The sequence below is a fragment of the Lathyrus oleraceus genome, chromosome 7 (assembly GCF_024323335.1).
Source record: "Lathyrus oleraceus cultivar Zhongwan6 chromosome 7, CAAS_Psat_ZW6_1.0, whole genome shotgun sequence".
In the NCBI taxonomy this organism is placed as follows: domain Eukaryota; kingdom Viridiplantae; phylum Streptophyta; class Magnoliopsida; order Fabales; family Fabaceae; genus Lathyrus; species Lathyrus oleraceus.
The window spans coordinates 298657168-298669340 of record NC_066585.1 but is presented as its reverse complement, the minus strand read 5'-3'; the positions used below and the strand labels follow the sequence as shown (position 1 = coordinate 298669340).

Genomic DNA, 12173 nt, shown 5'->3' with positions numbered 1-12173 from the left:
TCTTGCAACGAGAAGGTATAGACTATGAGGAGGTATTCGCACCGGTGGCTAGATTAGAGACTATTCGTTTGGTTGTTGGTATTGCGCATAGCAACAATTGGATGGTTTACCAAATGGATGTCAAATCTGCATTTTTGAATGGTCCCCTTGTTGAGGAAGTCTATGTGGGGCAGCCACCCGGTTTCGTGATAAAAGATCAAGAGATGAAGTATTACAAGCTACACAAGGCGTTGTATGGTTTGAAACAAGCTCCAAGAGCTTGGAACAAACGTATTGACGACTTTCTTATTGACATTGGTTTCAAACAATGTGTATCCGAACATGGAGTTTATGTGAGATCGGATACGAATGATGGTGTGATTATACTTTGCTTGTATGTTGATGATCTCTTGATTGCGGGCAGCCATGACAAGAGTGTTTCAAGGTTCAAAAGTGATCTCATGAGAGAGTTTGAGATGACGGATCTTGGTGTCATGAATTACTTCCTTGGCATAGAGTTTCACAAGTCAAAAGTGGGGCTGCTTATGCACCAAAGGAGGTATGCTCTAGATATTTTGAAAAAGTGTGATATGGAGTATTGTAATGCTTCTATTACACCTTGTGAGGCTAGAGTGCAACTGTCCAAAAGTGATGAGGAGGATGATGTCGATCCAACGCTCTACCGGAGCTTGATTGGATCGTTACGGTATTTGTACAATACGCGACCGGATTTGGCTTTTAGTGTCGGTATTGCGAGTAGATTCATGGAGAGACCGAAGGTGTCTCACTTGGCGGCGATCAAGAGGATCCTTAGATATGTGAAAGGTACTCTTGGTTGCGGAATTCTCTTTCCCGCATCGTACACGGGGCGTAAGTGCAATTTACTTGGCTACACCGATTCTAATTGGTGCGGAGATAAAGATGACCGAAAATCGACGACGGGGTACATCTGTATGTTTGGTAGTACACCAATCTCTTGGTGTTCGAAAAAGGAACCGGTTGTAGCACTTTCTTCTTGTGAGACCGAGTATATTGCGGCGTCGTTAGGTGCGTGCCAAACTATGTGGCTTATGAATCTATTGAAGGAATTGGGATGTGGTGATGATGATGCCACCACACTGTTTGTAGACAATGTTTCCGCAATAAATCTTGCGAAGAATCCAGTTGCACACGGAAGGAGCAAGCATATTGAGATGCGGTTTCATTATTTGAGAGAATTGGTCGGTGATGGAAAGCTTAGATTGAGCTATTGCCGAAGCGAAGACCAAGTCGCGGATTTGTTGACAAAGGGTGTGATAAATGATGTGTTCAAGAGGCTAAAGAAGTGCTTGAGCATGGTGGACTTGGAGCAACTAAAGTGAGGTGGTGTGTTAATTGAAATTAAATTCTATTTTTATCCTTTTCAAATAATTAACAGAATTTATTTCTTTAGAGTCACTTTAGTTGTATCATTTTATGCTCAATGTATAAATACACTTGTACCATTCCAATTCAAAATTAATGCCAAAATCTATACTCATCAAATATAACTCTTTTCTCTAATTCTCTCTCAACTTCGTCTTCCCCAATTATCTTTTCTTCCACCATTGTCAAACCTTCAAATTTCAATTTTATGTTCTAAAAGATCTGTGGAAGGGTCTGTCTGACTTGATTATTTAAACATATCAAATATAATTATGATTTAACTTTGATCCTTGAAGTGGTCATATGAACTAAGTGACATATAACCAGATTATTTTAATATCTATAAATGGCACTATGTAATTGATTTTTTAAAAGGCAAATACTATTAATAATATAGGACAAAAACTCAAAATAGAGCACAACAGAGTAGACAATTGATACACGTAATACTAAAAACTACACTTGGGAAAAAATAAGAAATAAAAAAAAAAAAAAAGGTAAATCTACAAGTCACAAATGAACAAACCACTACAAAAAAACTTCTGACAAAATAAATATAAAATTAAAATGAATTGAAATACTATTTTAAACTTCAAATAGATGATATATCATGAACTAATCTCTATTTTAAATGAGTTGCTACAATATCAATTATAACTATAAAAATATAGAAAGAAAAAGGTAAAGAGGCTTGTTTAATGTCTCATAAAATTAATAGTTTCACACTAAAAAGACACAAGTAAACAAATGTAAAGATAAGAAAATAATATCAAAATAGAACTAAGAACATTAAGCAATAGATCAAAACATATGGTTCAAAAGAGTCGGATGGGTAGAGAATTCATCAATTATGTCCCAAATGATTACAATTGGTTCACATCACATTCAGCAACAGATCAAAACATATGGTTCAAAAGAGTCGGATGGGTAGAGAATTCATCAATTATGTCCTAAATGATTACAATTGGTTCACATCACATTCAGCAACAGATCAAAACATGTGGTTCAAAAGAGTCGGATGGGTAGAGAATTCATCAATTATGTCCCGAATGATTACAAGTGGTTCACATCACATTCAGCAACATATCAAAACATATGGTTACGTGGTCGTTCTCATCACTGCTTGTGACTTTTAAAAAACCATATGCAAACGGCCCACTTCACCTAGCCGCGACAATTTTTTAAGACGTGAGTGTTATTAATACTCTATATATAAATAAAATATTCATCTTTAGCATTCCCATGAGAAGAACAACGAGTTTGCCTTATAATTTCTCTTGGGCTATCCAGCAACGTGAAAAAGCTCACCCATGGCAACTGCTTCGTTGGTCTCTGCTGCTCTAAAAAGGTAATCATGCCGCAACTTCACTTCGTTTAATTCGTATATACGATAACGAGTTTCTTCACACTTAACTAACCAATAGTTTTGGGTACATATCATATATATGAAGGCTCGAGGGAAAGGTGGCTCTCATCACCGGTGGTGCAAGCGGCATCGGCGAGGCCACCGCGAGACTCTTCTCTCAAAACGGAGCTAAAGTCGTTATAGCTGACATCCAAGATGATCAAGGTCATTCTGTTTGTCAAGAGTTACACAAATCATCAGCTTCTTATGTTCATTGCGATGTGACAAATGAAAAAGACATTGAAAACGCGGTGAACACAACGGTTTCCAAGTACGGTAAACTTGACATCATGTTTAACAACGCTGGCATACTCGGTGTAAACAATACCAACATACTTGAATACAAATTATCCGATTTTCAGCAAGTGATTAACGTTAACGTGCTTGGTGTCTTTCTCGGAACAAAACACGCTGCAAGGGTAATGATCCCTGCTAAACGAGGTAGCATAATTAACACAGCTAGTATTTGTGGAAGCATAGGTGGTGTGGCTTCACATGCTTACACGAGTTCAAAACACGCAGTTGTGGGGCTGACGAGGAACACGGCGGTCGAGCTTGGAGCGGCTGGCGTTCGGGTGAACTGTGTGTCTCCTTATCTTGTTGCTACTCCGTTGGCTAAGAAATACTTCAACTTAGATGAGGATGAGTGTTTAAGCATTTATTCAAACTTAAAGGGTGCTAATCTTTTGCCAAAAGAAGTAGCTGAAGCTGCTTTGTACTTGGGAAGTGATGAGTCAAAGTATGTTAGTGGTCACAGTCTTGTTATTGATGGAGGATTTACGATTGTGAACAATGGATTCTGTGTCTTTGGACAATCTGTCTGATTTTGTGTATTTTGATGTGTCTTAGCAATTATTGTTGTTTCTGGTAATAATAAAATCTCGAGCTGCATCAAGGATGTCACAAGTCCTGCTAATAATAAAATCTCGAGTTAAGTAAAATTTAACCCCTTTATATATATATATATATATATATATATATATATATATATATATATATATATATATATATTTTACTTTTAATAGAGAACTTTATAATTAAAAAAAATAAATTTTGTATTTATTAACAAAGATAATTAATTATAGATAAGATGATTATTAATATATTTTTAATTAAATTATTTTTTACTAATATAATTATATAATTAATACATGGTGATATTTTTGAAATAAATACATTAAATACATATACATTTGTAGACATTCATTTATATCTAAGATAAAAAAAAAATTAAAAAGTTTTACTAGTACCTTTGATATTTTTTTCTATATAATACCCCTATTATTTTAATAAATAAAATTTATTTTAGAATAAATATTATTTTCAGTATTTAATATAGAAATGATGTCTCGTATCTATTATTATTTTATATGTTATTTTCAACAAATTAATAGTATTCATAATAATAATAATTTAATAAAATATAATATTTTAAAATAATATTATTGTATTTTTTATTTAAAATATATTCATTTTAAAAAGAAAGAAGAAGTCTTATAAACTTCTTCTTCCCAAATTAGTTCAGAGATTTATTTTTCACTAATATAATTTAAAATGATTTATTAGAGGGTCTATTTTATTGTGTATGATCATGACTATTGACGTGACATTTACTTGCCATTGTCAAAGTAGATTCTAGAGATTTAATACCAATCAAAACAAAAAAATCTGGAAATAAAATAAAACTCAAAAATCTAAATGTCAATTCTTAGTTCATCATTTAAATTTAAAATATTTAAATACGATTTTTCTTTTTATTGTGCTTTTGGAAGAGTTCTTAAGTCAAAACATGTCTCGTGATGATGAATGTGATTGACGCTTTTCTTTTTGGTCCTCTTCTTTATCATTGATGCTCTCCATTTTTCCTTTAGTCCTACAAACAAATTGATGACACTCAATTATTACGTAATATTTGTGAGTATTTTTGACTGAATCGATGAAATTATAAGCTAAAGTCAAGCTAAAATGATGAAGAAGTGAGCCTAATTGCCAAAGACGTAGAAAGTTGGGACTTAGAAAAAAAAAAGAAAAAAAACAAGTTTTGCCATTGGATTTCTCGCGACCGCGATGCTCTCTTCATGGGCGTGATGATAAAGTTTCACGATCGTGATGCAACCTAACACGGTCGCGATGATGCGAAATCCTGACATGCTTTTTGCAGCTTTAAATAGAAAAATGTGGCTAGCTACTTTTTGAGCGTTCTGGTTCTGAATTCTATGCAAGAAAGTGACAACAAAGAGTGTTTTGTGACAATTTTGGAGAGCTTTGGAGCAATTGGAGACATTATTTCCATTGATTTTCATGATTTCTTCTTATCAACTCATGGTAATTCTATGTTTGACTATGAGTAGCTAAACTAATTTTGATTAGGTCTTTATATGAACCTAATTGTAGTATGTTGGACATACGAATGTTTGAGATTATTCGAATGTTTTTATTTTATGATTATTATTCAATTGTTCTTGTTCTTACTACTCTTTCTATGTTGACGAGCGTGGAAAGTGATTTTAGATGAATATGGATTATTGACCGTAAGTCTACTTATATGAATTAGAATAAGTGCTCCACCTAGTAATTAATTAAGGATATAGGTGCTTATAAGTTGTGACTAAATAATTAATGAACTTAGAATGTCTAATTTTACTTTGAATTCGCCTAAGGAATTATGGAGTTGTAGTCTTAATTAGTGAGTTGTACACCAAGGAATTGTGCGTAATGGACGTGTTAATTCACTGTATGATTATAGAGTAATTTTTATTCAATTAATACACATTTATCAACAGGAATAATTAGGGGATTCGAATAACGATGCAATCGCTATTCGTTATCGAAACTTTAATCCAAGTTATTATCGTACTTATTTTCCATACCAATCATTATTGAAAACCGACTTTATTTTTGTTTAAACCGCACGATTATCAACTTGTTTAAATTTGCAATCGTTAAGTAGACAAATTATTTTTATTACTTCGATCGTATTAGTACACTTACTAAGAAAGTCAACAAATTTTTGGCGTCGTTGCAGGAGACTGTTGATAATTTTAACAAGGCAATTTTTGTGCGATGTTTTTAATTTTTATTTCTATTTTATTTTAGTTGTTATTGTTTTTTTCTAAATTTTATTTTCCACTCTTATTCTAGTTTGTTTGGCGCAATACTACTGAGGTATTGTTTGCATGTTTATGTGAGGTTTTAATCTAACATTGATACCGCTTGATTTAAAAATTGAAAGAATATCACGAGCACTTCGGAAGGCAAAAAGAGAAGCACTGCAAGGTAAATAAGAACTTGAATATGAGATGACTAATCCTCCACGACAATCAATGTGGGATTATGGCAAGAGGACTGATGTTGGACAAATATCCTTAGGTATGGACACCTAAACTTCATAGGTCTAGGTATGCTCAACCAGAAGAAGAAGTTGTACGGGTTACCTCAAGTGGAGGAACCAAGTCAGGTGTTTGAGGAATGCTACAAAGAAAAGTAGGATAGGAAAGCATTCAAACATGACTTGTCAATAAATTCGAGAGAAAAGATGGAGCATGTTCACTCTGATGTGTGTGAACCTTTGAAGTAAGGTCGGATGAAGGTAATTGCTATTTCCTAACCTTCATAGATGAATTCACCATATATATGTGGATTTACCTTATTGAAAGGAAGAGTGAGATATTCACACAGTTCAAGAAGTTTAAGCTGCATGTTGAGAAACAAAGTGGATGCAAGTTAAAGAAACTGAGAACTGATGGTGGAGGTGAATACACCTCTAGAGAATTTGAAATAATATTTCAATGAAAAAGGTATAAGGCATGGGGCCATTGAACCCTATACACCTCAACATAATGGTATAACTGAGAGGAGAAATAGAAGTACAATGAACATGACCAAAAGTATGTTAAAATCAAAACAAATGCTAAAGAGATTTTGGGATGAAGCAGTTTCGATAACAATATACATTCTAAATAAATGTCAAACTAAGAAGATAGTCGAGAAAACACCTTATGAGGCTTGGACTAGACTGAAGCCAAATGCTAGTCATCTTAGAGATTCTGGATCAATGTGTTTTAGACATGTACTTGGATAATTGAGTAAAAAGTAGATGATAAAATTCAAGCTATGATGCTCATAAGTTATCATTCGACCGATGCATACAAATTGTATTCTCCAAATGATGATAAACTAGTGATTAGTAGGGATGTTCTGGTGGATGAAATCAAAGGGTGGAATTGGACTCAAGGTTCAATTTGACATGAGCAAGATACAATCAAAATTGTGCTTGAAGAAGATCAAAAAAATGAAGTCACAACCATTCAAAATGAAGAACCACCCGAGCAGAATGTTAGATGATATACTAGAATGAGAACTAAGTTGACAATGCTAGTAAGATATGAGAGATTTCCATATCAAGCAATCGGCATAGATGGTGACTTCATAGAATAAGTGATGATGATGACTGAATCAAAACCAATTGATTTGGATCAAGATATGAAAGATTCAAATTGGTTGGCAACCATGTTTTACCACAAGAAATCTATAAGGCATGTTGAAGGCGTAATCAATGAAAGTGCCTTATGAATTTAAGGTTTATACTCCATCAAGGGGTGGAGATGTGCCTAAGATAAGCAAGAGTTGAGAAAAAAATAAGTCACCAGGAGATGAAAACGACAGAAGAATCATGTTTGTCGAAAACCCATTCTGTCGACTGAACTGAAGATTGGGACTTAAGGAATTTCTAGTTGCGTCAAACACATAGGAGACATGGTCGACCTAAATACCTGGGCGGGAGAAGTTTGAAACTTAAAATGACTAGCAGTTACAAGGGGAATAAGCGCCAGAATATGAAGCAGTTTGCAGAATGTGTATGGAGCAGTTTGTAGATCGTGTGGCACGACGTCTGTTATTTTTTAGAAGTTTTTTGCCTGTAGGAAGTTTCTTTAGTTTATTATAAATAGGATATCCCACGAGGGGCTCGAGGTGTTCACTTTGTACCAAAATCACTTGTAAAAAACTTCTCATTCCCAGCGCGAGGAAGCAAGAGTTTTTAAGAGTGCTATGTACGTGAATCACCACATTCATTTCAATGCAACTTCCTTATTTTTCAATTGTTCTCGTTGAACATTTTATTTTAATTTCATTTACTTTTGAGTTATCACTTTACGTTGTCGTTTACGCTGTCGACACTAATTCTATTACGATAATAGAGTTCACCAAAAGCGTGTTCGTTGTGTACGTCTTTTGAATGTTGTAGCGCTGTCGGTCACGAGTCACCCATAGGCTATAGCATCATTACCATTTCGTGTGGAAAACCTGTGCTTATTCAATACTTTGTCAGAAGCCGTTTCTCACAAAGTTAATCATCTGTCGAATTGAATAAGTCACACTGTCACACTAGCACATGTCTTAGGATCAACTGGTCGATCCTGCAAGTAACCCTCAGTTGTAAGGCCTAGGGAGGACCAGCGGTTGTTTACCAATTTCCACAATAAACAAAATGGCACGCCCAGTGGGACGGTGCTAGTGCAGTTACGAAATTGCATGAAAGTTAGAAGTGGCAAACTATATAGTAATCCACAAAAAACTTTGAAAACGTCAAACTCCAATACAGATGAAGTGCCACAAGGGACTTTATCCACTACGAAAACAGTAATCTCGCAGGTTGCAACTTTGCCGCCGATGACAAGTGCAACCTCAACGATGTCGACTACGAGTGCGGTTGGAGCATCGGTCCATTTACCTCCACCGGGAGGTTCAGGATCAACGATAACGACGTTCAGACCTTATGTGCCTCGCTTTGGCACCACAGATCCTCTTTATGGAATGTCGTATTCCTTAATGCCAGGATATCAGTCGACATCAAGTGCAACATCGTTTTCAGATAACGCTCAAAATACTAATCCCTTCTTGCAAGGATCAGCGCAAGGGGGCAATGTTCAGAATAGGAATAATACTCAGAATAGAACCATGCCGCTGTCAAACACTTCAATAACGGTGTTGAGGCAGCAAATGGATGATAGTAACCATGAGTTGGTTAATATGTTAACTAATTAAATGGGTACAGTTTTTAATCCTGTGATACAGGAGTCTGCTGAAACAAATAGGCAGGTGGCGAATCAATTGACGCGCTTGTGTAATTTTCTGGGGGCACCGGCTCGACAGATGGCACAAGTGGTTAGACAAACCGTTCCTGTTCAGATGGAGATAAGGGCAGCAGAAGATGAGACGGTCCACGAGGGACAAATCCTTAGACCCCAGCAAAATCAAGGCGTTGAATCAGGAGTAGCAGGACGTAACAAAATGGTGTTGGTTAACCGACACCAAGATGCTGATTAAATTGTCGATTAACATCGACAAGAAGACTTAGCAGTAGAAAATAATTTGACAACTATTGTCGAAAGGATTATGGCTAGGAATGGTATGAGTGCTATATTGCAAAGGCCACTATGTGTTTCCCCATTGGCTGAATTTATTCTCCAAACCGAGGCACCTAGAGGAATGAAAGTGCCTAAGTACACTAAGTTTGGGGGAGAATCAGGTGAGTCGACAATAGAGCATATTGCCAGATACCTAACAGAGTCAGGAGATTTAGCTCATAATGAGTATTTGAGAGTAAAAAACTTTCCTTCCTTTCTGACTAAGGTTGCCTTCACATGGTTCAATTCTTTGGCCCCAAGTTCGATTGATTCGTGGGCCAAGTTAGAAAAGAAGTTCCATGAACAGTTTTACGAAGGACACTCCAAAATTAGTTTGGCAGAATTGTCTAGTATTAAGAGAAGGTTTGCTGAGAGCATCGACGATTATCTGAATAGATTTAGATCATTAAAGGCCAGATGCTTTACGCAAGTACCAGAACATGAACTTGTTCAGATGGCTGCTGGGGGGTTAGATTATTCCATTAGGAAGAAAATAGACCCAACTTTTATGAAGAGTATGTCACAATTGGCTGATAGAGTTCGACATCTCGAATGGCTAAGGTTAGAAAAGGTTAGACACAATAAGGCTAAGAAAGAAAAGGTAGCGTTCGCCGACTATGACGCGAAGGATCCAATATATAAGGTTGATTATACCTCATCGACCGAATTAGAAATTGACGTGGCTGAGTTAAAGCCAGGATCTGCCTATGAGTGTCGATCATTACTTCCTGCGCAAGGGAAAAATCCTGTTGAAAACAATCCAAAATTCCCTTCGAAAACTTATACATTTGATGTGACAAAGTGTGAGGAAATTTTTGATCTGTTAGTCAAAGATGGTCAAATGGTGGTGCCACCTGGTACTAAAATACCACCATTAGAACAAAGACATAAAAGAGGATTTTGTAAGTATCATAATTATCTTGGTCATAATACCTCTAATTGTTATCTTTTCAGGGATCTGGTTCAGAAAGCGATTCAAGAAGGCAAGCTGAAATTTGCTGGCCGCAGAATTAAGATCGACGCTTACCCTCTCCATCAGGAGGAAGCTCTATTCGTGGAGCCAGTCGAGATCAACATGGTCGAGATCATCGAATACGATGAGGCCGACATGCTGGAGCAAATTGGTGAAAGCCCAAATATCGACATAGATGAAGTCTACCCAAGTGTTGATGAAGATTTGGTAAATTTCCTATATCGATGCAAGAATAAGGGTTCGCAAATTGGCTTGTGCCCTAGATGTGGTGTTGTCACCGACAAAATAGCTGCTGAAAATTTCCAGAAGCTACAATTAGGCAAAAGAAAAAGAAGTGGGCTAAACAGAGAGCGCCAGAATGAAAGTGTCCCAAAGAAGGCTATGGAAAGTGCTCAGGCGAGGCCTAGGAGCTTCGTACCGTCGACAAGTGTTCCTAGAGGCACTTGGGTCAAGCCTCAGGGAAAACAAGAAACCCCACAAGGGGTTGTTGCCGTTAGAGGAGGTCTAGCGATTAATTACAGCCGTGAGTTCAAGTCTGAGAAAAGGACTCATGTCTCTGAAAATTATTTGGGGAAGAACCCCATGTCGAGGACTCAATGGAGACGCTTTTAGAGGCATAAGCAGGCCGAAAGAGAGGCTGCTAGAGGAATAGCTGGAAAAGGCATGGCCAGTGGGGCGAATGCTGGAAACAAAGTTGTTGTGAAGGTCGACACGGCAGCAAAAGAACAGATCAGGGAGTATGTCCGTTGACCAACCGAGAAATGTTCTGATGAAGTTACTGATGACTTCAATTCAGAATCCAAAGCAAGTCTGGACATCTTAGTCAACGTGGTGTCAATTCTACCACAAGAATATAATTGTGTGACTGAGGTGGAAGAGCCGGTAGATGATGCCGACGCTGAAGAAATGGATTTACACCAGCCAAGATGCTACTTTGTGTTAAATGATGGTTTTGTTGAGAGCCAAGAAGCAGTTTTTGAAAGGCCCACGATGCCTATGAAAAACCATTTGAAACCGTTGTTGATTAGAGCCAAAGTGGAAGGTGTGACTATCAACAAAGTGTTGGTAAATTGTGGCGCCACTGTTAACATCATGCCATGCCATATTCTGAGGAAGATTGGCAAGTATGATACTGATATTAGATCCAACAATGTGGTCTTGTCTGACTACGGGGGCAAAACGAAAAGCATCATGGGTGTGATCATGGTGAATATCACGGTTGGTTCAATAACTAGACCAACACTGTTTATGGTGATAGATGTCAAGCCAAGCTACAACTTTCTATTTGGAAGAGAATGGCTCCATGGTGTCGGAGCTGTATCATCTTCAGCACATCAAAGATTGGTGATTTGGAGAGAAGATGGAGTGGTCGAAAATATCGAAGCTGACCAAGGGTACTTCATGGCTGACGTGAACAATGTCGGCAAGAAGGAATTCGAGAGAAAACTGGCCAACATTTCTCCTTGTTTTCCAGCTGAGGATGTGTACGCTAATCTGAGTGAAGCTTTTGTTTCTCTAACTCTGCACGAGACTCGTGGCTTCATTTGGGATGTGGAACGTTTAGATGATCCACCCTATATAGGTATCCGGCCGACATGCTAGGGAGATGTCACTGATGATGACTGAGCTAGAAGCTCTAAAAAGGATTTCGGCATACGTTGCCGAGAACAAAACAAAATCGGCTCTAGAGGCTGAAGAAAACATGGCTGTCAGAGCCTATGTGTTAAAGAAAGAAGGTAATTTGGCTTTTGAGCCAGAGCCTCCAGATAAGCCATTTTTGGCTAAAGGAAACGTCAACATGCAGCGTTTGGACTGCATTTATGACGATGTACCTTTAGGGTTTGAAAAAGACCCAAAGGCGCCAGAAAAGATGCGACCAAAAGTCCCCTTAGAAGAAGTCGACCTTGGCGAAAATGGCGACAAAAGGCCAACATACATCAGCGCTAACATCAACAAAGAGTTAAAATCTGAGGTAATATCTTTACTTAAAGAATTTAAGGATTGT

General features: G+C 37.2%; 1 protein-coding gene across 1 annotated transcript; it reads left to right on the top strand.

Moving 5' to 3' along the window:
• Positions 1-2530: 2530 nt before the first annotated feature.
• Positions 2531-3729, top strand: LOC127107886 (borneol dehydrogenase, mitochondrial). The gene is made up of 2 exons (XM_051045229.1): positions 2531-2731; positions 2835-3729. Exons 1-2 carry the CDS (start codon positions 2694-2696, stop codon positions 3610-3612), a joined length of 816 nt encoding a protein of 271 aa, XP_050901186.1. The 5' UTR covers positions 2531-2693; the 3' UTR covers positions 3613-3729.
• The last annotated feature ends 8444 nt before the right edge of the window (positions 3730-12173 follow it).